At 41.8% G+C, this 26133-nt stretch overlaps 1 protein-coding gene across 1 annotated transcript in view; it reads left to right on the top strand.

The window, feature by feature from the left end:
- Positions 1 to 26133, top strand: part of Dennd5b (DENN domain containing 5B) — a 72815-nt gene that overhangs the window by 22966 nt on the left and 23716 nt on the right. The window contains exons 5-10 of the mRNA XM_010629001.2: positions 2655 to 2886; positions 6833 to 6983; positions 13187 to 13280; positions 17486 to 17617; positions 19391 to 19543; positions 22799 to 22877. Coding sequence (XP_010627303.1) covers positions 2655 to 2886; positions 6833 to 6983; positions 13187 to 13280; positions 17486 to 17617; positions 19391 to 19543; positions 22799 to 22877 — 841 coding nt within the window. The remainder of the gene's footprint in view (positions 1 to 2654; positions 2887 to 6832; positions 6984 to 13186; positions 13281 to 17485; positions 17618 to 19390; positions 19544 to 22798; positions 22878 to 26133) is intronic.

Genomic DNA, 26133 nt, shown 5'->3' with positions numbered 1-26133 from the left:
CTTACAAGTCAGGCAAGGGACACCCCATGTGCAAAACCTCCCCCCTCCTGTGTTTTTTTTTTTTTTTTTTTTTTTTTTTTTAATTTTTTTTCCTTTCTTTCTCCCTTTTCTTTAGTTCGACATGTCGCCACATGCCTGTAATCCCAGTACTCTGGAAAACTGAGACAAGAAAATTGAAAGTGTGAGCCCACTGTGGGCAGGTTAGGGACCTCCCAAAACCTTATCTCAAAATTTAAAAAGAGCTAGACATTTAGCTCAGTGCAAGCAAAGGCACTTGTGCTAGACATAATAATTACTGAGTTGTGTGCTGTATTACCTATAATCTCATTTTTTCATTTCCTGAATTTTCACAATGTTTAAATTATAGAAAATCTTACTTTTCATGGGTTTTTCAAATCTGTTAACATTATCTGACATGGTGATGGTCTTTTACTCTAATTTTATGATCAAGTCTTGTCTGATAAAATATGTTCCTTTTCTGAAAAAATCCTTGTTTCTTATACATATTTAGTCTTTATCCTGTATTGAAGTCCACCCCCTTGTCCGTGTAAAGGTAACAGTTCAGTTTCAGAATCCAAATTTTCGCCACATTTTAGGATCAGTAGAAAGAGAGAATGAAATTCGATTTTATGACTGTTAGTCTAAGACTCTTCCAGAGTTTTTGGAAAAGGTAGCCAGAAAATGATACCACCTTTTGATTGTCCTGTGGAAACCTCTCTAAGGGTAACTGTATTCTTTTGCCAGGTTTTCTTCACTTATTCCACAGGGTTGGGTTGGGTTTTTTCAGACAGAAGCACTTAGGGATGTGCTTTTAGGTCACTAGGGCACAGTTCACTCCCCTGCCTGTGACCGCTTTGGTGTATCAGTGCTGTTAGAAGGAATCATGGCTTTCACTAAGTGGCATCTTCGTGTCACTAAGGCCTCCCAAAAGGACTGCATTCCTGAACACTAAAGGACAGTCTTGGGCCATCTGACCACAGTATGCACTAAACTTCTCTTTAAAGTGAGGTAGCTAAAAGATAACTAATTCCATAATATTTTTCTGATAGAGAGTGTAATACTATGTACGTCAGAACTTGCTGGTGCACTTCATGTTCGATTAAACTTCTTTAATTTTAAGAAACTTATTCAGATGTGTTCCTACTCTTAGTCCCTTTCTCATTTACCTTAAGTTTTTTCTACACTTTTTTTCCTGTAGGGAACTACTCTGTACATTCATGATTCACCCTTGGGAAAATTCACATTCTTACTTAAATTGAGCCTTAGTAATTTCCCTTTTAATCTTTTTGTAGTTTCAAACTATAAGTGGAATTCTATAGCTCCTAAAAATGAGTTTCATATTGGATATTCTGCAAAAGGCTTGTAATCATCTCATTTTTCATTAGCAAAATAGGCAGGACATACTAATCCTGGAAGCCAGGTTTTTGTTGATCTTAAATGCTGTAGCCTGGGAAGACCTGAAAATCAAGAGTCAGATTTGGCTATTTAATTCATGTTTCTAAGGTTATTTGCTCTGTAGAGAGAGTGATACTCATCTGTAAGCTGCCTTTTGAGGAAGTGAACTGATTTCTAGAGACTACTGTGCCTCTTTCTCTAGTAGTTTGGATTCATGTAAATTTACCTAAAGTATGGAAGCACTTATCTTAAATAAGTGGGTTTTTGTAAGGAAGCTTTTAAAAGGCCTCTGAAGTTTCACGACGAAAAATAAATACACTAGGAGGAAGCTAATGAGTACATTATTAAGAAAAGTAACCTTATGTCAGAATTTACCCTTCCCCCTTTCCCTTCTGGCTTCTTCTGCACCACATCTACTCGAATGAGAAGGGAAGCAGACCCAGTAAACTAAGCAGTGAGTCACTTCCACTTTTCAGCTAGTCTGCGACAAGAACTCCTGTGCATGTGAACCTGAAAACAACAGGAAAAAGTGACCGCTTTGCAGCAGAAATGGATTGTAACTTACTAAATTTACTGTGTATCCAACGGGCTGGAAATAGGAAGGTCCAGCTGGTTGCACAGTTTTCCAAAGACATGCTTCTGGTGATTTTTCAAGCAAAGATTTTTACATTTCTTAAACCCTAGACTGTTGTGTCAGCACAGGTCTTGAAGAAGTTTGCTAAGTTTGATCCTGAACTTTGTTAACAAAGAGAGTTGACCTCCAGAAAAGTATCCTTTGAAGAACAAAAGAATTTCACTCTTCACCATGAATTCTGTGTTGTCCTTTTGAGAAGGTTCCTGCTGATATGTATGTCATTATTGTATCAGTTAATTCATTGCCTTTTGGCTTGGAGGTAGCAAAAGGAATCATTCACTGGGGAGAGGGATCGACCTTTAATGGTGAGTGAAGCGAATGACACCGTCAGTCACAGCCCCTTACCTACCTTTCATTAGTGAAGCCCTCTGGCCTGCACAGTGGTCCTCAGGTTCACAACGTAAACTGGTTTGAAAGAGAACATCTGTGCTAAAGACCGAAGTGCCTTCTATAAATATAGAAAAAGGAAGATTCGATTTATAAGGAATGTTTAATACCAGGTGTCTGTTTTATATGTTGTTAAGTTTTAAAAAGAATAATCTTAACAAACGATAATTTTCAGGTTTAATACATAGTATCGATCTAGTCTCTTTACAGTAATAATCTGCTAATTATCTCATTACAGGCTTCTTTCCTGTCTGACCAGCCTGAGCCTTACCTGCCATTTCTTTCACGCTTCATTGAAACACAGATGTTTGCCACCTTTATTGATAATAAAATTATGTCTCAGTGGGAAGAGAAAGACCCTTTACTTCGGGTCTTTGATTCTCGGATTGAGAAGATAAGATTGTACAGTGTAAGGGCACCCACGTTGCGGACATCTATATATCAGAAATGCAGCACTTTAAAAGAAGCAGGTACATTTGCCATACTTTTTCTTTTTTTTTTTTTGGTACCAGGGATGAAACTCAGGACCTTGTGCTTGCCAGGTAAGCAAAGCACCACTGAACTACGTCCCTGACCCTACCATACTTTTTAAAATTAAAATTTATGACCTTTCTTTTATGCGTTGTTGGCCTTGTATACTACATAGCTAATCTTCACTTTTAGACTTTGTGGCTTGTCCTCCTACTATATATCAAAGAGTTCCTATAGTTTTCTTCCTGTCTCTGTGAGTCCCCATTCCTCCTGGACTTTCCTCTCTTCACTTAGACAAAAGAGGAAAAACCAATAATAAACTGAATGGAGCATAACAAGAATATTGCTATGATTTTTGTCTTACTGTATTGCCTCAGTAGAAAAAAGTTGATTTCTATCTTGTTGGTATTGGTGCTGCCCTTTTCCGTTTCTCCTCTTCTTTCATTATCCAAGAAAAATATTAACTAAAAGATCTGAGAAGCTGCTTAGTTTATATAACAGAAACATTGTATTTGCTGCATCGTTATCACTAATTATATATCTTCATTTGTTGAAATTCAATTGCTGAATTCTTACATTCAAATGAGGGGAAATTCTTGCATTCAGAATCCTGACACCCTTTTCCCCAGGTCAGAGAATCCTGAGCCAGTCCTAAGAGTGTAATGTAACCCATTAAGTAAATGACTATTAATTTCAGTACCGACTATGTGCCATTCATTATAGCAAGTGCCGCAGATGCTCTTTGCATTTAATCTTAGCAACAGGATAGAAGCACACTTGTTTTTGTGTTTTATTACTGTCCTTACTTTTTAGTTAGAAAGCTGGGAGGATAAGTGATTTGCCTCCAGTTGTGTGTAGCTAGTTATTGGTGGAGCCGTGGTTCACATCCAGGTGCAACTGATTCTAGTCAATGAAGCCTTCATCTCTTGTTAGCTGTTCCTAAACCATTCTTTGCTGGGGGAAAAGAATCTTCCTTTTATTTCTTTTCCTTCAGATGTAGTGCTGTTTGAGCTTAATTTTTCTGTCAGAGAAAAAGAGACCACAGTTGTAGCACTCTGCTCTGCCTCTGCTGCTTGCTTGCCTTTAACACTTGACTTAACTAGATCATTCTTAGAAGCAGTGACACTTTAGCATATTCAAGGAAAGAAGTATTAAATGGTATCTCTTAGAGAGATGTACAGGTCTCTGAGACATTGCTTGTTGTATTCCTGTGTACAAGAGTAGATCTTCGGAAGCCCCTTCAGGAAATGACAGTTACCTACGTGCTTCTAGAAATGAGTAGGCAGAAAAATAAAATTATTTATACAAGTTCAGAGAATTCTGACTTCCCAGTGCTTTAACAGCCATGTGAGTAATATAATGCCTTAGTGAGCAAATTTCATCTCTTCCTTCCTGACAGAATGTTAAAAATGGAATTAAGCACCACTTTCTTAACTTACATGCTTCTATAAAGGATGTCTTTCCAATTAAAAGAATTTCAGCCTCTTATAGAGTCCGACTGTCATCACAAAAATTATATAAAACCCCTTTGAAAATATACCACTGTAGTGTTCGTATGTAGGAAAACGAGATTAAGCTAAGATGGTAGCCTCCAGAAGGCTAATCTGTTAGATTCTTTTTAGAAGCAAAAGGAAACAACTTGGTATGACTGTGCTTACTGTCTATAAATTATGTAGTTTATTCCTTTATCAAGTGAAATTATCCTTCCCCAAATTCCAGAGATTGGGATATTGTGGATGTCATTGGGTTTTTATTGGGTATTAGGTTCTGTGTATGTGTGCATATGCTTTTGGTGGTGTTTTGCCTCTAATCAGAAAGCATTTTGATTTACAGGTGAGCTGTTTAGGCACAGGCTATCTGCTACTGATATTGTGGCACCAGAACCTCATGATTTCTGTACAGAAAGACAAGGAGTAGATAGTAATATGGTTTTCTTTTTCTTACCATTCCACACAAGACAGTAAGGCACAAACCCTTTAAAGCCTAACAGACCCCTGGCCTCTCAAAATAGGCACTTGCTAATTTCTGAACACTCAGTGTTCACTGGTGATACCATCACAGAAAGTAACGTTATGCTATGCTCCCTGTAACAATTTAAAATACAAAAACTAGAGTAATTCATTATGAATCTTGATTTTTGTTTGGAAAGTTTTTAACTTTCCAAGCAAAGGAGAACAACTTGATATTATGTTGTATGCATTTCTTTGTCTTTCCAATGGATGTAATCCCAGCATTTAGGAGGCTGAGAAAAGAGGATTGAAAATTCCCAGATAACCTGGGCTGCATAATAAGTTGGAGGTCAGCCTGGCTATATGGCAAGACTCTGTCTCAAAGAAACCATATATACATACAAATATGCATAAACCCAACAAAAACTGAAGCTCCTTTTATATTTTTTCCTTTTGTGAGAACAAGCCCTTGGCAGAAATGCAGTTTTATAGTACTTCATGGAACATAGAACTGACAGAGTCCTCTGGGAATTCCATGCCATGGATCTAGTCATCATTTTGCCCGAATCATCCATTAATTAATGTTTTGTAAGTATTAGGATGCCTAGAAAGTATAGATGGAGTATGGAAGGTCATTGGACATCAGTGAAAATTGAATGTCCCTTTTCACTAAAACATAGCATTCTTTTGCACAGCATAAAACTTACGGCCTATGTTCTAAGAGAAGTTACAAGTTATACATTAAAATATAATGAAATTCAAGAAAGTTTTAGATGAACTCGTGTGATGTATGAGAGGAGTCTGGGGAAGCTTAAGGTCCATTACCTAATGACGTTAAGTCACAGAGATGGTAACCCTTAGTACTTTGTCGGACATGGACCGCTGGCCCGGGGAGCCGTTCTGTGAGTGCACACCAATGGCATTCAGTGTGGATCTGCGAAGAGTCAGATTCCTTCCCCAGAAGCTTTAGAATGTATTTGGAGAATAGCCAGCATGACTTAGTTCTGCTGGCAATGAAAAGGGGCAAATGAATGGATTCTGTGAAATATTGGTAAAGCTGCCTTCTTCTCCTAGGTCACCAGATCAGCAGTTCCCTAGTGTGTTCTATGTACCACAGGGCAGCAGTTCACTGGTTTTTATGCCTGTCTAGCAATCTGTTGGTAAAGGATTGGGGACCTAGTCTTGCTCTTCTGATGTTGTATTTTCTCCTGAAGATTTGGTTAATAAAAATAAGATGAGGGTTATTTTGTTTTAGCAGGAAAGCAGATCACTCTGTTTGGTCTTAGAGACATCCTCCACCACCATCAAATTTAATGTGTTTTAAAACAAATGCTGAGTAATTCTTGCCTTTCTACTTTGACCTATTCATTCTTCAGAAGGCTAGTTTCTTATCCTCTGAACATTTTCTAAATGCCTGCTTATCTGGCTTCTCTGCTACCTTCCTGATCTGATAAGCACCCTAAAGACTCCTGCTAATGGCAACGAGGCTGTTGCTGAAAGTGAAGGAGAGGACTTCACAGGATTCCTTCTTGCAGACAGGAGGCATGAGTGTTTCAGAATGTTTGCTTCTTCCTTCTCTTCACATTCTCTCTCAGCTCAAGAAAAATATTTTACTTGCCATCAGTTTTCTTTAATGTACTTAGAACCATGTTTTTGTTAAGAATATTGAATTTCCTATTTTAAGAAAACTCTCAATACTAAATTACGGATTTTTCAGCTTCACTACCCAGCTTCTGGAAAAGGCAGAAAGCACTGTGAAAATTAATCATCCGATATTTATTTAAAATTGACCTTTCTGTATTCACATTATACTGATTTCAGGACGTTGTGATTGAGTTCTCTTGTGCGTGAGTGGAAGAAGCATTACTTTTGAAATGTTAGCAATGAAATACCTCTAATTTGCTCTTTTCAATTTATTATTTTTATCAGTATATGCTTGCAGTACATAGTGATTACATTCATCATAGGTCTAATTTGTTATAAATTTAATTTTTAGCCCAATCCATTGAGCAGAGACTAATAAAAATGGATCACACTGCAATCCATCCACATCTGCTGGATATGAAAATTGGTCAAGGCAAATATGAGCAAGGGTTCTTTCCAAAATTACAGTCCGATGTCTTGGCAACAGGACCCACCAATAACAAGTAAGCCTATTGTTCACTTGAGTAAGTAATTGAAGGAATGAATGAAGGGTGGGGTGCTCCACAATTCTATTGAGGCACTGTGTAACCATTAGACATCTCTTTGTCTGATTACTTTTTTTAAGACCATATTAATTCATTTGAAATAGGATTGACACTGTTAATGCTTGGCTTTTAACCCTTATATTCCTAGTGTTCCATATTTGGAATGCCCATAACAATGGAACATAATGAAATTTTTTAATCTTCAAATTCTTGTTCCTTGAATTTTTCTAGGTAAAATATATTAATTTCATGTAATTTTTTTTTTAATTGCAGTCTTTGACCTAAGGGGGTTCATTCTGTCATGTATAAATAAAAAACAAAGATGGCTCAGTGTGGAGGTGCATATCTGTTAATCCCAGCTATTTGGGAGACTGAGGAATGAAGATTACAAGTTTGAGGCCAGACTGGGCAACTTAGTGGGACCCAGTTTCAAAATTTAAAAAGGGTTGGAAATGCAATTCAGTGGTGGAGCACTTGCCTAGCATGCATGAGGTTCCTGATTCAGTCCCCAGTACAACAGGAAAAAAAGATGAGAGTTTTGTTTTGTTTGCTGCCAAAGAAAAGTACACTTGGGAATAGCTGTTTTTTCTTGGCAATGCTAGGGATCAAACTGAGGGCCACATTTCGCATGACTGTATCTAGATGTAATACCAGTAAGTCTTCGCTGTACTGCTTTCCTAGGACTGCCATAACGAAATACCATAAATGTGCTGCCTTAAAACCCTGGTGTTTTCTCTTATAGCCCTAGAAATGAAAGACCCAAAACCAGGGCCCTGGCACAGTCATTGTCCCTCAAAGGCTTCTCAGGGTGATGAGTTTCCTGCCTCCTCCAGCTCTCAGTGGCCCCAGCTTCTTGGCTTTTACAGCTCAATCTGGGCTCCATCTGCATCTCTGTACAGCCACCCTCCCTCTGTCCATGTGCACATCTCCCTTCTCTCACAGGGACACCAATCATACTGGGCTGTGCCCCAATGACTCTTCTTAACTTGAAAAAGCCTACAACGTCCTAGGTGCAAAGCAAGCTAGACTTCAGCATGTCATTGTGGAGAATGCAGTTCATCCTGTACACCACTCTTGCTCTGAAGTATCAAATACAAAGCTATGAAAAAGCAAATATAAAGATAAACCCTGTTACTCATTATAGTGGATGAGTCCTTCCATAAAATATCTGAATATGGTTAGAACTGGAAAAAAAAGAGGTCTGGAGATTCAGCAGACCTTTAGAATGCTTGCTTTGTGTGTGTGAGGTCCTGGATTTAGTAACCCAACACCTCCTAAAGGGAGGAAGGAAGGGAAGGGAATACTGAAATTAAGTGCAGTATTTGGACTTGGGGGGGGTGCTTGGTTTTAAGTGAATGTTAAAGAGTTCTGTTCACAGGTGAGAAGGAGCGAAGTATTAACGGTGATGTGGCCTTAGTAAGGAAGAGTGACTTCTGATTAAGTCAGAAGCTCTGTAATTCACTTCATTCTTCACCACTCACCAGCCTGGGAACCTTGACCCAGGTGTGGCGGGTTGCCTCTGCAGGTCTGCAGTCTACTCGTTCAGTAAGAGGCTCAGAGAAGGGACACGCAAGAGAGCCAGGAAGGCCACGGAAAGGAAAAGAAAGACTGGGTGTGCAGAATACAGTGGCACCCACCCGCCTGACTTTCCACAAGGCACATAGAGAGCCAAGGAGGAGATAGAAGAGGTTGATTATGTCTTCGACCTAAGTAAGAAGTGTGAAGCTCTTAAAAGATGGCAAGGAAGTGTGACATCCCACCTCAGGTGATGTGCTGAGCTGTTGTGGGATTTTTGGTATGCATCTCTTTCCCAAATGCTTGTCATGGTTATTCGCCAGGACAGAGGAAACTGCAGTTTCCTGCTGTTTACATTTGACGATAGCAGTTGATTTAATTTAACAAATACTGTGCTTATCTAGGCACTTGGTGCTAGAAGGCATTTCTGAGATGGTAACATTTATCTCTGTATTCAAGTTTGCCCTGCTTATGTCTTATTTTTATTTTATACCTTGAAAGAAAGGAAAGCCTTGCCATTTTTCTAGTTGACTAATTGAAAGCATTTGTTCAAATATGCTTTTTTAATTTTTCGTATCATTTAGTGAGAAGCAAACAAAACATTATATAAATAGTCCAGTGAATAAACTGTTACCTTTCAGATCACACGATTTCTCTTTTTTTAGTCAAGTGATCTGAAATGTATCTTTTAAAATATGTTTTCAGCATAATAATACATTCATTGGAGAACTGGCATATATACATACTTCCTCTCAACCATTCTTCCTTCTGCTTTCCACTCAAATGTGATTTTGAAATATGTGAGAAAGGTAGACTCAGGTCCAGATATCAGAGAATTCGAATGATAGCCCGCACATGAGAGGGGAACAGTGTATATAAACAGAAAGAAGGAGTTACAGTGCTGCACACACCACTCTTTTTCCTTTCAGAGTCTTAATTATAAGCCTCTGGTCTGACTGACAGGTATCAGCCAGAAACTTTGGAAACTTCTACTGCTGCTTTACTTCAGTATTTACTGTTCTTCCTCCTTGCCCACTTTTTTTTCTACTTTCCAATATGTCTTTTCTCAGCTGAGTGTGGTGGCACACGCCCATAATCCCAGAATTCAGAAGGCTGAGGTCAGCCTGGGCTACATAGTGAGTTCGAGGCCAGCATGAACTATATAATGAGACCCTGTCTCAAAAAAAATATCTATATCTCTATATTTCCTGGCAGTGGAGCCTTCCTCATGCCATGAAAGGTGGCTCTGGGGTGATGCTTCTGCTGACGGTAATGGCTACTACTGTAACTAACCTGGTTCTGCACTAGCTTCTCTGTTGATGGCTGTAAAGCTCATCAGGCCATTCATCCTTGTTGTAAGCATATTCTTAAACATAAGCTTACTTTGTTTTACTCAGTTATAAGTGAGGTTTAGAGAGGTTCAACAGCTTGTACCAAGATGACATGGCTAGGAAATGTTGAAACTAGGATTCCAACCTAGGCCTGCTGATTCAGGGGCTCCGTACTTTACATGTCCTGCTGTACTCTGCTGCTGTGATGAGAGGGTACTATGGTCCTTGGGGGCCCTAGTGCTGGGATGGAGTCTAGAGTCTCACCCATGCTAGGCAAGTGCTCTTCACTGAACTACACCAGCAGCCCCAAGAAATCTTGAATTAGCTAAATACTGAACATGAGAGAGTTGAGTGACGGCCACTAGTCAGTGATCCTTCCAGAATGAAGACTCCTTCGAAGCCTTACCTCATTCTTAGAGTGGGATGCACTCAAAAGAGCAGATCTTCTGACAAGCTGCAAAAGTATTCCTGGAATCAGAGGCCCCAGCCCTGAAGATTCGGTTCAGCTCAGTTCAGAGTTGCCCCCTACATCGTGTTCATGGTGTCCAATTCACAAAGACTGTTCAAGGGTATAGAAAATCCTCAGTACCAGGAATCTTTTGAATATCGGGGGTGGGGAGCATGATGCAAAGAATAGTCAGGTTTTTTTTAACTTTCTTCAGCTGAACTCATTTAAATAGGCTCTCTCAGCTTCATGAAGACAGTCATAAAGGTGGTTTTACTGGAGGAGGAAACAGTTATGTACTCAATGAACTCTTCCTCTCCTGTGCCAATGATGTAGCTCAGGGGTAGAGTGTTTGCCTATTGTGCACAAGGCTTTTACAGTGTCCCTCCTGGATGTAATACAGATGTTTTTAATTAAGTCTGGAGGAGGTAGGTTGTTAGAATTTAAGGTGCTGCTTATAAGACATAAACAAATAACTGGCACCTGAGCATTTGACACTGCTTGCTTTGTAATTTTTCCCTCTCCAATGAAGAGTGGTCCATGCTTTGATAAATAAAATTGTGCAACAAACGCCTGACCACTGTGCAGGTTCAAACTTTCCAACCATGGCACCAGATACAATGTTGTGTTTTACAGAATTAACTGAATGAGAATTACAAGACTCTTCTGTCACACAGATGAGTCATTGTTTTTCTTTTATTAAAATATCTTGATTGAGCCAGGGATTTGGGTCAGTGGTGCTGCTGTTTGCCTTGCTAACACAAGGTCCCGAGTTCACTTCCCAGTACCAAAAAAAAAAAAGTCTTGATTGTTTTGAATCACTTTGATATGGCCACTAGACTATTTGTCTGATAGTTTTTACTTCCATTGATAGCATTAAGTTGCTTATTCGTTTGGTTGGTAAATGTTTGTAGTACCCTGGTGAGGACTGTCCTATTCATCATGAATTTACTGTGAACATAACAAAGATCTCTGTTCTTAAGTGCAAGGAAACAGATTTTAAAAAACAACTTGTCACCTGCCTGGCAAGTGCAAGATCCTGAGTTCAACCCCCAGTACAAAAAACAAAACAAAACTTACTATGTAAAAAAAGTTCCATGACAATAGTATAAGCATTGCGAAGAAAATATAGCAGAAAAGGAAAATAGAGCATAGCAGGAAGGATTTCAAATCTGACAGCTTTATTTGCTAGCTTTTTAAACCTTTATATGTAATCTTGAGGTTTCCCATCTCCATACTAAACCTGAGGCACTATATTTTCCTGTAGATTATAGCCTGGAAGAGAAAAGAGCGCAGAACTCTAGGTACAGCTGAAAGTGATTTAAGAGCATGCCTCTATACTGTAAATGATTGATCAAATGTTAGAAGTTAATAGGATGTTTATATGATAGAAGCAAATAAGCAGTCTTGGGTATGTCAGCAATTCTCCATCATTGTTAAGGTTACAATCAGTAAATGAGGTTTAATACAGAGAATAAATTCATTACTCAACACTAGGAATGTATGAACTTCATAGAAATTTTCTTAAGCACTACTCATTTCCCTACTTTAAAGAAAAAAAATAGGCTATTTTGTCCCATAGGGCACATAGTTAGAAGGGCCAGTTATCTTACTGGTCAGTCTTTATCCTTTTCTTTCTCCAAAACCTTTCCCACTTTTGCCCATGAAGAGAAATGTCCCACAGTTTACATCTTGCTCCTTCACTTTGCTGTGCAAGTTCATTAGCTAGTATCTACATTGTCTCACAATTTTACTATTTATTTGGACCACCCTGGCTGTTAACTCTAATTTTGTTTTTTATCCATGAGTAAATTTTACTGTTTTGTTTTGTTTGTTTTACAGAGGATTGAACCAAGGGCCTTGCTCATGCAAGATGCATACCACCAATGAGTTACATCCCTAGTCCATATTAATTTTTTTGAGGCAGGGCCTCAGCAACATGAACAGGCTGACTCGATCATGTGTCAGTGAATTGTCTAGACAAGATGATGGTCACCGTGCTAGAACGTGGTCCATTAGGGGAGGTGCTCTGAGGAAGGTCAGAGTGAAGCACCTCCCTGCTGTGAGAGTTTCATAGGCTCTGAAAAAGAGCTGAGGTGGTACTTTGAACTCGTTTTTCCTGCATATTTTGGTATTGAGTTTATAAAATAAGTATTTTTTCCAGAATAATTGACAGATATGAGCTACCATTTCACAAAAACATAACATGCAGTTGTTTTGAGCTGAAAGAAATCCCAGGAGTCCTCAGGTCCCTGCACATGACTTTACAGAAAGGACTTGTTACTTTACAAAGCTGTGCCTAGGGCTGAGGGCTAGCTCAGTGGTAGAGTGAGGGAAATGTGTGTGGCCTGGGTCTGATTGCATCCTGGCACTGCCTGTGCCTCCCAGAAACCCCGAATATTTACCCCAGAACATTAAGGCATGTCTTATACGTCTGCGGTAGCTAAGGACTAAGTTGCTATTGTGTATTTAATGTATATGGGACTGTTTTTGTTTGTTTGGGGTTTTTCTCTCCTGGAATTAATAAACCTGGAGTCTCACCAGTGCTAGGCAAGTGCACCACCCACTGAGCTACATCCCCAGCCTGTACTGATCCTCTTCTTACCTTAGTTATTAAAGGACATTAATGGTGGCCATGGTTGACATACTTGCTGTTACACCAAAAACCATTGGATTGTGTGCTTTAATTAGGTGGGTTACATGGTATTCTAATTATATCCTAATAAAGTTGTTACATACAATATTTTATAGATAATTGATTGAAAAATAGCTGTTGTCAGCCTTTTGTATTGATCAGCCAGTTCTTCCTCTTGTAAAGGTAGCAAGTATGTTTTTATCTCACAGCTGGCTTGGTGTGTTTCCCTCCACAGTCGCTGGGTGAGCCGGAGTGCCACGGCACAGCGCAGAAAGGAGCGCCTTCGGCAGCACTCAGAGCACATTGGCCTGGACAGCGACCTGCGGGAGGTGGGTTTCCGAGCTGCTGCTTGGTGGGACGAGGCCAGGACCCAGGACCTAGGCTCACCAGCAGCCCAGACTCAAAAACTCCTGTCACATTTTAAAATGTGAACCTTTGGTGGTGGTTTGTAGCAGAAAATACCCCATTTCTATATTTATTACTTCAGTGCGTGTGATCTAAGATTCTATAACAAGTCTTTCTGTGTGCTGTATCAAGTAAAGCTATGCTGAGGGTAAACTTTAGGTCAATACCCTAGGTTTCTATAAGAAGAAACACAGACATTTCAAGAATTCAAGTATAATTCAAACAGTGAGTAGTGTATTTACCTGTGCCTTGGCTTGCTGACTCCGTTTTTTAAAAGTATTTTATAACTGTTTCTAAATTGAAATCTTTGAGCTTTATTTGTACTCTTTAAAAATAAGACTGCATTTAGCATTTTAGTAATTACAAGTAAGTTTTAATTACTTCTTGTAGTCAAAAGCAAATGCAGTCAGAAAGTCTGTTGCTGGGTATGGTGGCACACACCTGTCATCCTAGGACTTGGGAGGCTGAGGCAGGAGGATCGTCAAGAATTATGAGGCCAGCCTTGACCACATAGCGAGACTCTGTCTCAAAAAGAAAAGAAAAACATCTGTTATTTTCTAAGTTCAAATGCATAACAATGAAGCAGAAAACATCACTCAGAACATCTGTTGACCTCTGTTAACTTTCATGTGTGCCTTTAATTTTTATTAAGAATGGAAGTATCTCCTGTTCAGTGCTCTTCTTTGGCTGCTGTGCTATTTTCTCCCCCTCCCTTTTGCTTGCTCTTGTCATGTGCATGCTTGTTCTGCTTCTCTCTCTCTCTCTCTCTCTCTCTCTCTCTCTCCCCCTCTCTCTCCCTCTCTCCCCCTCTCTCTCTCTCTCTCCCTGTCCTCTTCTTTTTTTTTTGGTACCAGGGATTGAACTCAGGACCTTGCGCTTGCGAGGCAAAATCACTGAGCTAAATCCCTGGCCCCCTGGCCCCCTGTCCTTTTCTTTTTTTTTGGTACCAGGGAGATCAAACTTGGGTCCTTGTGCTTGCAAGGCAGGCGGTGGAACCACTGAGCTAAATCCCGGCCCTTGTCCTTTTCTTTTACAATTCCTGTCATTGCCACTTCTCCGTCATCTCAGCCTTCCAGGGAACTTGTCTGTCAGAACTCCATGGCATTCTGGGAATGGGAGCAGGGCCCCCCTCCTCCCACATGGCTTCCTAAAAAGTCCTTCTCTGAGTGCTGCCTGGTAGGTCCTCTGCCTGGAATTGTTCACCGGTGTTCACTCGTGTTGCTTGGTTGGGACACACATGTGTGTGCACGTAGCTGTAGATGCCTCCATCACCTTGTGACGTGAACACTCAGCCTCTCCTCCTGTGTCAGGTGCTCTTAGTGCAGTGTGTGCAGACACAGATGGGTAACCATGCTGCTAACCGTAAGGCCTTTGAGGCCCAATGTGGTAGGGACATACTTGTTTGGTTTTGGGTTTTGTTTTCATTTTTTTTGGTACTGGATAGCACATTACTTGTCTTCTAAAGGTAAGAGACATATTGAACATGCAAATTCCCTCTGTTGTGGGGCTGGGCATTTAAACCCAGAGCCTTGTACATGCTAGGTAAGCATTCTGCCACCAAGCTGCACCCCAGTGCTACAAATTCCCTCTCATATAAACATTTTGCAGAAGGACAGAAGTGATTACACATAAGCCCTTTTTTGCTGAGTGTTATCTCAACAGCATTTATCTTCCTGATCTACATTTTATGTTGTTGGGAAATCTAGTCATCAACATAGAATGTTAGGCTAACACAGGAGCCTCTAAAGCCATCCTTACAGCGTGACATGATTGATCTGAAGTCCCAGAGGCATGTCCAGAGGAAGAGGACACCAAGGCAGAGCAGCCTGCGGCCCAGGGCTCACAGTGTCTAAGCCAGGAGTCTTTATGCCGAAGACCACACTGCGCTAACCACTCTGCACCTGGGTGCTCGGGGACCATAGATTTCTCCTCTCCTATGTGTTAGACTGGTTAGGTAATTCTACAGTGGTCTTCTCTTCATAAATTCAGCATCAGTTAAAGAGATAGGTTGTTGATTAGAAAAGAAAGGTAAAGCCTATATATAGTGTTTCTTGATGGTAGGATATATTTTCATAGGCACATCCTACTGGTTTGTTGCTTTTTGTCTTTGACAGAAAGAAAGAAACAAACAAGATAAACAAATCTGGAGTTACTTCTGTCTGTAGAGAAATGGGCTTATAATAAAACATTCTTTGTGAAAGGTTCATCTTCCTGTTTTTATTTCAAAATACATCTTTTTTCTGGTTGCCATTTGTCTCATCCCTTGTTTAATTTCAGGGAGTGCCCCATTTTTTTGTATGCAGAGGCAGCCTCCCTTCTCAGCCCTTTGCCCCATCTTTCCCGTGAGTGTCCTGGGTGTTGCTGATTCTGTGGTTCCGGTAGCTAGACTCAGCCCCATGGCCTCACTGCTGGCTAGTGGGTACAGCTGCCCACGTGGGTGCTCAGTAAATACACCCGAAGAAAAGACCCCATCTGGCTGGTGCGCATTCATGGAAACCCTCACACATGCTTTAAACAATGCTTAGGTTCTAATCAAATTATTGGCTTTCCAAAGTTTACTCGTATATTCCAGGGGGAAAAAAGAGAAATGCTAGAGCTCCTCCTAGCCTCTTGCCCAACCATATTTGCACTCCTTTTCTTCTAACCATTGCATTTCTTCCTAAGCTAGTTTGACACGTAGCTCTTCTCGAGAACCAAGTCTTGTCGTGGGTTCTCTCAGTGTTGTTTGCAAGAGTGCTAATGATCAAGGTGTTGAATCTGGGGACAGAAAGGACCGTTAGTAAACATTTAACAGTTAACATTTGTTTTTACCAGCTTTTTATCTCATTTTCAATATATATCCCAAACAACAAATGGAAACAGGTATAATTCTTATATAGGGCCTCTGCCCTATATTTCAGATTAATTTCTCAGATTCTGCTTTCATTTCCTATATTTACTTATTTGGAAAACTAGCTTCCAGAATGTTTCTTCCCACATTGTTAAACTTCGCCATTGATAGCAGATCCCTTATTATCAATTTTGCATTTTCTTAGGCCCTCTTAAAAATATTTGAAACATAAAAGTATATATAAGCACTGCAGGAACTAAATGCTTGCAACATTCATGAGAGTTGGGCAGTAGTAGAGGTAAACTGCTCCATTAAGTCCCTCTCAGTGGAATTTTTTTATTTTTTCACAGCAGATTAGTTTTCTTTCAGAGGGGAGCTGTGTTAATCATACACACTTGTGTTTAAAGGATGTGAAGGATTTACATACCTTTTCTTGTAGTATCAAGCTCTCTCCTTAAGGGATAAGGTAGGTTTTGCTGTGGCCCTCTTGGGGAGTCCATCCAGTGGCCTGATGCAGACGTATAGCATCTAGATAAGACTTTTCAGGGAGCCCAGAAAGAAGAGGGAGCATGGGTTCTGCAGTGACCAGGTGTGGCCCCTAAGCTGTTGCTATGATCCCACTTCCTCCTGATTGTGGAGCAGTGGTAAGGAGGGCCTCAGCAGCACCACAGCAGAGAGGCCTCCTGCCTCCTGAGTGCGTCATGCCCTCAACGTGATACCACAGCCTGTGATGGGCTGAGTGGGCATGCATCTGTCTGCCTAGCAGATAGCTGTGTTATGTAACCTTCCCAGTTGATGTGCTTGAGGTCATGATATACATTGCAGCAGGATTCTGGAGCTCCCAATTGTGCTGCTTAGACTCTTAGAGCAGAGGGCTTGTCTGCAGAGCACCACGGAGGGTGGGAGGGTGAGCAGGCAAGGCAGATGGGGACCTGAGAGCCACCAGCCTTCTGTAGAACCAGGATTATAATCCACATACCTGAGAGGTTTTGTTATAAACTTGATCCTAATTAATCACAGCTTCAAACAGAATAAAATAAAATAAAAAGCTAGACTCCACCTCATTTTGAATGAGTTTTACCTGAGGAGGTTTCTCTTGTCCTCTTTTTCTCAGAGGAGTTCACAGGTTGCTGGGGCAGAGTATCGGTGTCCTCCATCTGTTAGCACTCTGGAGCTAATTCCTTTCTGTAGTCACATGTACTTACAGAGTGTTTGCATCTTGTTTGTTCTGCGTTTGTGTAAGGTAAAGTAGAACAGAATATCTGATGTTTATGTACTAAAAATACTTCTTATTTTTAGAAATATATGCAAGAGGCACGAAATTTAGGAAAAAACCTGAGACAACCCAAGTTGTCAGACCTGTCTCCTGCGGTGATTGCACAGACCAACTCGAAATTCGTGGAAGGCTTATTAAAGGAGTGCAGGATGAAGGTATGTATTGCTGATGCCAGACAGTGTCATCTCTTTATCCAGATGTGGCTGGGATGGGCAGAATCCACTGCCATCTGCACCTAGGTAACCAAAAAGGTGTCTTTGTGGCGTAGGCCTCACATGCTGTGCCATGCGCCTCTGTGGTCCTCCATGGTCCTCACATCAGTGATGTGGGAACTGTGTCCAGTCTTGCTCATCTTTCAGCTACTGCTGTCCTCCCCTTCAACACTAACAGATGCTAAGCCACTCAGGACTTGTGTCTGGCATGTGAGAGGCCTGTGTGTGCACGTGTATGTGTTTGTGTACCCATTAGGAAGACCTGGCTGTGTCATAGGTTAGTGTGTGCTGCCCACGGTCTCCTCTTAAATACCTGACTTTAGAGGACACAGCAGTACAAACTGACAAAACTCAGAGTATCCTCTTAACCAGTCATTTCCTATATTTGACAGCCTTCTTTGTATATTTAATAAATGCATCCTCGGTATCAGCAGATAGTGACAAATCACACAGACAAGTTCCCTTCCTCAGAGAAGGTAATTCTCAGTTTACATTTTAAAGAGCAGCTAAGAGCAGATTAACTTACCTAAAGCTAATATCCATTTCCTTTTTGTTTTCTGGTGTATACATGTGAGCAGAGAAGAAAAAAAAAAAAGAGGAAGGGAAAGAGAGCCCTGCTTCCCTCACAATCCAGGCAGCTCTCAGAAACCATCTTTGTCCCAGTGTAGTGAGAGGTGCGAGGCAGTGGAGGGCGAGCTGTGTGCAGTGTGTTTTCTTCACCTGCTGTACTTCCCCAGTATCTTACAGGGTGATAACCTGAAAGTTCTTGTACATAAGTATTTTTTTTCATCATAGGAGTGCTTTGCAAACAGTATAGCATTTGGAGGAAACCATAATGGTGATTCTGCCCAGAGCAGGCTGTAAAGAGTTAAGCCCGCAATTGGCTTGTTTTGAGAAGTGAGTCTGGCCAAATTCTGTGTGCCAAAGTCAGAGTAACTCACACCCAAATTCCATTCCCACAATTAAAACCTTACTGGAAGGACAGTGTACTAATTGTAATCATATATTTTATCTATTCGTTCCTGATTTGAGAATGCTTTGTCTTGTCCTTTACAAGCTTTGTTTACATTAATTTCCATAGAAACCACACATAGCCCTACCCTTGAATGTAGCTTGCCTTTACCCCAACTGATTGCCAGTGAAAGTGCCTGGGCCTGGCCTGGGCCTTTGTCGGTTGCACTGCCATTGGTTTTCCTGGCACCCTGCTTGCTCTCTCTTAGTTTTGTCTTTTAGTATATTTTATTTTCCCTCAGGCCTGTGTCATATACTGGGCAGGGTACTGGAACCTAACTGCAGGGGTCTCCTGTAATTAGCACCCAGTGTGGAGCACAAACCCACAACTCTGAGATTTAGAGTTTCATGCTCTACTGACTGAGTTGTGCGCAGGTTCAGACAGTGTGTTTGCTACACCTGCTGTAGTTCCCCAATGTCATAGAGGGGGATAACCTGAAAGTTCTTGTACATAAGCGTTTCTTTCGTCATAGGAATGCTTTATAAATATTATATCATTCTCTTTAGTGACCCTGCATTTCTCTGACACAAAAATAGAATACAGATATTACTGCAGTCAGTTAACCACAGAGATGAAGACATCGCCCAAGGTGATCAGAGAGCTGTGATTAGAACTAGAATGAGGAGAAGCCAGGTCTCCAAGACCACTGACTCACTGCTTTGTAATTTCCTGCTGGGTAACCCATAAGTGCATGGTATTTTCAGACCAAGCGCATGCTGGTAGAGAAGATGGGCCATGAAGCTGTGGAGCTGGGCCATGGCGAGGCAAATATCACTGGCCTGGAGGAGAATACCTTGATCGCGAGCCTCTGTGACCTGCTGGAGAGGATATGGAGCCATGGCCTGCAGGTCAAACAGGTAATACTCGCAGGAATGCTGGGGACGTCGCAGCTAGGAGCACTGTTAGCTATGTGGGGCACAGTGGTGCACAGTTACAATCCTACCTCCTCAGGAGGCTGAGGCAAGAGAATCACAAGTTCAGGCCCAGCTTAAGCAACTTAGCAAGACCCTGTCTCTAAATAAAAAATAAAATATAATAAAAAGGGCTAGGGATGTAGCTCAGTGTGAAGGCCCTGGGTCTGCCCCACACACACTGCCCCACAAAAAAGAAGTGTCAAAGAAAAAAATACATCATAAGAAAGGCTGTGTTCCTTTGTCACAAGATGATGAGAACCGTGCCATAGGCATTTTAATTCTGGAAAAAGAAGGTGGTTTGGGAAAGGGTAAAAAAAAGCATATTCAGCCATTTGCAGTGGTGCAGGCCTGTAATCCTAGCACTTGGGAGGCTGGGGCAGGAGAATCATTGTGAGTTTGAGGCCAGCCTGAACTACGTAGTGAGATACTGTCTCAAAAAACAAAAAATCCCACCACATTTATTGCAGAGGCTGTATCCTTTATAGATTCATTGTCTGCTTCTGAACAGGATAAAAGTCCACTAGGCATAGCCAACAGCCCTTACCCTTTACCTAGTGGGAAAATTCAGTCTGTTAACTGTTCCTCTTCCCAGGCTCCCTGCCTGTTCTGTTTCTGATGTGGCTCTCCCTTTGTCTTTACTCACTCCAGTTTTCTTCTGTGGTACCCACGTGTCCACACAGTTCATGGATGGGTGTTTACAGACAGCTTCCTGATCCAGGTCACTACCTGGCCCATACGTACAGCTGAGTAGTAGAATCTGCAGGCCTGCCCTTCTGGCCTCTGGTAGCTGTTTCCCTTCCCTTTGCCAGGCTCCTGCTGGGCTTCTGAGTGAGGCAGAAGGTGCTCCATAGAACATGTGGAGTACACAGCTCAGTGTCCCTCAGGGCTGGAGTGTGGCTCGGTGGTGCAGTACCTGCCCTTAGTGCATAAGGCCCTGGGTACATTTTCTAATGTGGCTTTTTGTTTGGGTCATTGGTTTTGATTTTTTGAGATTCCATATACATAGTTAAGGCTGGTCTTGAACCCAGTGTGTAGTCCAGGATGGCTGTGGACTTAGGGCACTCCTCCTGCCTCAACCTCTCAAATGCTGGAGTTACAGGCATACACCACCATGCCCACCCTTTAATGTGTTTTGTTTTGTTTTGTTTTGTTTTGAAGTTTACTTTAATATGGCTGCAAGAGCCTGGCGTCGTGGCGCATGCCTTTAATCCCAGCACTCGGAAGGCTGAGGCAGGGGAATCGCTGCAAGTTCGAGACCAGCCTAGGCTACACATTGAGTTCCAGAGCAGTCTGAACTACGTAGTGAGACCCTGTCTCAAAGCAAAAAAAAATAATAATAATAATAATATGGCTGCAAGAAACATTTCTGGAAAATGAACGCTTTTTTTCATTGTCATTATTGGGCAAATTCACTGTGCCTAGTCAGTGAGCATGTTCAAAACCCTTAATCTCCTGAGCCATAAGCCCATATTTATCACATCCTTGCTTCTGTGGGTCCAAAATCAAACTTTCATTATTAAGATAGGGGAAATATTCTAGAGCAGTGACGGCGGACCTTTAGAGCTTTCAAGGGTAGCAAACAGCCAGCCGTGGCATGCGTGCCATGGGTCCACCAGGACTGTTCTAGAGTAACATGATGGATTATGCCACGTTGAAGGAACACTGGGTCTGGACAGGGGCACTGAATCCTGGCTGCTATGATGAGGAGTGGCAGAACACCTGACTCAGGCTGAGAGCACACCCAGCCTGGCCTGATGGGCTCCCTCTCCTTGCCCCCCTGGTTATTCCAAAGCTGCTCTACTGTACTGCTTTGCTGTCTGCCTCTGTTTTCAGCATTCCTTTCTCTGTGTCTCAGCTCTTGTGTTAGGACTGAGCTCTGAGACAGTTCCTGTGACCAGTGACCAAACTGAGTCATCTTCCCAGTAAGAATATTCTTACGATTTGCCCCCAAGTCAGCATGAACTTATACTCAGTTGTAATTACAATTTAGTATTTTAAATTCAAACAGGTGAAACTGTTGAATTCAGAATAATTATTACAAGGCCACTTAGCTGAAATCTAAGAACTTACTCTTTAACAATAAAAAAACCACTCTGAGAGTGGTATTGTACATGTATAATCCCACCACTCAGTAGGTTGACACAGGAGGATAACTGTGAGTTCCAGGCAAGCCTGGGCTGTGTAATTAGACCTTGTCTTAAAAACAAAAAGTAATCATTGATGCCACTGCTTGCCTCACAAGTGCAAGGACCCAAGTTCAACCCCCAGTGCCAAAATCCTGTCACTACGGGAGGATCTGAAGTTCAAGCTCAGCCTGGGCAACTTATTGAATGACTTAGTAAGACCCTGTCTCAAAAAGAGGACTATGTGTGTACCTCAGTGCAAAAATTCAGTCCCCAGAACACACACACACACACACACACACACACACACACTCTCTCTCTCTCTCTCTCTCTCTCTCTCTTCATGATCTATTTATGAATTAAGAAAAAAAAATCTGTATAATCCAAAATTATAAGTTTTATATTTACTTTTTCTGGATACATTTCATACAACAGAAAAACAAATCTTACGGTACTAGCCATAAATTGTTTCTCTTTAGGAACTTTAAAGCGAACTGGCCTTTTTTTTTTTTTTTCCTGAGAGTGAGGAATCTTACTATGTAGACCAGGCTGGACCTGAACTCAAAATCCTCCTGTTGGCCTCCCAAGAGGATGACAGGCGTGTGCCACCACATCTGACTTCTGCTGGCCTCTGAAAAGGCAAGTGGCAGCCTTCATTGAAAATGAAGTGGTTAGTGACAGCTGTGGCTTTACTGGCATTCGTTACTGCCTCCAAGGCTGGGAAAGGGCTACCGGGTTTTCAGCCAGTAACTTCCTGGAAGATGTTCTCTCGGATGTTTGGTGTTTTCTCATCCATCTTGGTGTCTGTGTAGCACTCCTCTGACATTCCACTGAAGACAGCATCAGTGTCCTGCTGTGCAAGCTCCCAGTCCTCGGTGTTGAAACACAACGTGGGTTCAGCCCCCCAGCCACACACACGACACCCACATGCATCACACAGCCAGAAATGGATGCACTGAGCCATGAAACTGCTGGACGAAATGAACAGTGAAGCGTGGATGGTCTTGGACGAGAAATCGTGTCTTAGCAGATTATTTCTTCAGAATGAGCACTTTTATCTGTGTTGTTCTTTCAGGGGAAGTCAGCTTTGTGGTCACATTTAATCCAGTTTCAGGACAGAGAGGAGAAGCAGGAGCACCTCACAGAATCGCCAGGTGAGAGAGCGTCGGTGTGGGAGTGGCAGTTCTGCGGAATCAGCAGTGTCCAAGTGAGATGCCTTGTTTCCATCCCTATCTCTCGCAAGCTAACACTCAGCCCATCTTGCAGCCTCAGGACAGAACAGAAGAGCAGTATTGTTCCTTAGCTGTGTGCCTGGGAAAGGCACTGCACCTTGTTGATCTTCCGCCTTCAGATTCTAAGACAGAATAGTATTAGCTATGAACTCACATATGTGAAAACTTGAGTTGTCAGATGCCATACATATATACATTACTCTCGCCAGTATTGGAGGGTGCTATGTACTGATTTTTTATCTTAAAGAAAATTGTGTGACCATGATTTATAGTCTTCTAGGGGCAAGTATATATCTATGTCTCAAGCTTGAAGAGTCAGGTTTGGTTTTTTTTTTTAACTTTATTTTATAGGCATGGTTTTGCTGTGTTACCTAGGCTGGTCCTGGGCTCAGACTCCAAGAGCAGCAGGAACACGGGAGCTGCCACCAAACCTGCCTTAGGAGTCAGACTCCTCTTCAGTTTGGAGAAGACCTCACATGTTAGGAGTGTCATAGTTCTTCTGCAGACTAGAGTTATACTAGGGTCCTTGTATTTGCGGTACTGGGTTTAACCCAAGATATTCTACCTACTATGTATTTTTTCACAAGGAGCTTGCCTTTTTTTAAGGTGCTGGGGATTAAACCTAGGGCTTTATACATGGTAGGTAAACATTCTACTACCACTGAAGCAGGAAGATCATTACAAGTTTGAGGCCAGGCCAGGCTATATAGTGAGAATCCATAGTGAGACCATGTCTTAAACCCCACCCCCACAAAAAGTAAAATTATGCATTATATCAGACATTCAGAAATGCAAAAAAAAATAAAAATTTTAAAAACTCATAAGCCAACCACTTATGGGGTGTTCACTGTTACAAATCTGATTTGAAAATAGATGTGATCAGACAGCTATCCTAGGAATGTAAGTTTGACACTTCCTTGCCCTGGAGCGCCTCTGAACAGAAAGAATGTTGTGCCCCACACCTGATGCCCCAGGTATAACCATAATTTTTTTTTTTTTTTTGGTACCGGGGATCAAACTCGGAACCTTGTATTTGCCAGGCAGGCAGCAGAACCACTAAGTTAAACCCCAGTCCTGGTATAACCATATTAATTAATAATTAATAAAGATTCATATTAAGTTTAGCCAGGGATATGGCTCAGTGGTTCCGGCACCTGCCTCACAAGCTCAAGGACCTGAGTTCAGTCCCCAGTACAAAAAAAAAAGATTCATACTAAGTTTAAAAGCATTCTCTAATGTCCACCTCCTATTCCCCTTTTTTCTGTTGAGGGAGAGATTGGTTTATACCCTGAACTGTCTCCAACAGAAAATACAGCAATTCAGACCATAAGACTCCAGCTGTTTCACACTTGATCCTAGCCCAAAGACCAAGATCTTTCTATCTAATTAGATCTTTTTATCTAATTACAAAAGATAAATTCCTGAGAAGAAACAGCCAGCCTTACCGCTAAGGCAAGGAAGTAGAGGCCAAAGAGGATGCCCAGCTTTTGCATGGACCCTGGCTGGTCCAGCATCAGTGATTCCCTTGGAGTTCACATTCCTAGCTGTCAGCAGCCATCTTCAGCCAGAAGTGGGACCAGCAAAACAGATTGATGTGTCAAAGTCTCCCATGGTGCTGTTTCTACCCCACTGCCTCATGTCAGTGAAGGGTTAATGATGTAAGAAGGAGCACAGCGAGTTAAATACTGATCCTGAGTAGGATCAGCATTAGCTGTGTTGCTTTTGAAATCAAAGTTTGTTAAAGGGGTGGATTTTATTAATATTACCCTAATACTTCTTGTGATTCAACCTAGAAAGTTCAGGCTTAAAAATATGAAATTATGAAATAGATATGAAATTATGAAATAGATACAAAAACATCAATTTAAAAATATTTTCTTCAGCTGGGCGTGGTGGCACATGCCTGTAATCCCAGCACTTAGGAGGCTGAGGCAGGAGGATCAATGTGAGTTCCAGACCAGCCTGGGCTACACAGTAAGTTCCAGAGCAGTCTAAACTACATAGTGAGACCCTGTCTCAAAAAAACAAACAAAAAATTCTAGAGCTGGGGATGTAACACAGTGGTAGAGCACGTGCTTAGCATGTGAAGTATCATAGGTTGGATCCCCAGCACCACACAAAGGTAGAGAGAGAGAAGATAGCGTTGTAACTGTGCAAAAGTGAGTTTCTTGGGCCAAGGGTGTGGCCAGGGGAGAGCGCATGCTTGGTGTGAGGCCCTGGCTTCAGTCCCAGCATCCTCAGTTCTGGAAGGCATAATCCAGCATCACATGTCTACAGCTTCATTCCCCTCCCGTCTGCCATCTTGTGTTCTGTAAGGACTTCGGTTGTGTTTGATTAGGCCCCACACTTGTGAGCTCAGTGTGACCATTGGCAGAGATGCCCAGCAAGATCAGGCCCATTGGTGCTGGGGCTGGGGCTTCCAGGTCATTTCAGGGGACACATTTTGAAATACAGCAGCAACTGCTGCCTTTTGTGGCATTCACCCATTATTCCAGATCTCTGTAGTCCTAATTTCTGGGCATTCAAAGAGGAATATCTAGGAATTTGGAGCATTTTAACACCAGCCCTTTCTCTGTGCCCTCCCCGTCCTGTCCCTGGCATGCTTTCTCCGTCTGTGTCTCTTGGGTAGTCACATCAGCACCTTCTCCGTTGTGGCACCAGCCACTGATGCTCTGCAGTGTGCTGGAGCGTTCCATGGAAATGACCCTACAGCACTGTCCCATGGGAGAGGTGTATGTGACTTGGCTGCTTCCGCCAAGGCTCAGAGCACAGCTGATAGAGTGTAGCTCAGAAGTAGAGTAACTGCCCAGTGTGTGAAGGTCTGGGCTCAAATTCCCAGCACCCAAAAAAGCAAAAGAAGGTAATAATTATTTGAAAGCGAGTGAGAGTGTGTGTGTACACATATCCTGGGATTGAGTCCAGGGTCTGAACAGTGAGCCTCATCCCTAGCCCTTGTTTTTCTTGTGAGACAGGGTCTCACTAAACTTCCCAGGCTGGGCTTGAGCTTGTGATCTTCCTCCCTCAGCCTCCCAGAGTGCTAAGATTCAGGTGTGCAGCAGCATGCCCAGCTGGACAGTATATATTAAAACATTTTAATATTTAATGTTGCATTGACTCGAGTCCCTCTGCTCGCTGCCTCCTACTATCCTGTCTACCAGCTGGTCTTTGGGATAAGTTG

Source organism: Fukomys damarensis, unplaced genomic scaffold (genome assembly GCF_012274545.1).
Source record: "Fukomys damarensis isolate Sample0158 unplaced genomic scaffold, DMR_v1.0_HiC HiC_scaffold_15, whole genome shotgun sequence".
Taxonomy (NCBI): Eukaryota; Metazoa; Chordata; class Mammalia; order Rodentia; family Bathyergidae; genus Fukomys; species Fukomys damarensis.
The sequence above is the reverse complement of the archived record's forward strand: the minus strand, read 5'-3'. Positions and strand labels throughout refer to the sequence as shown.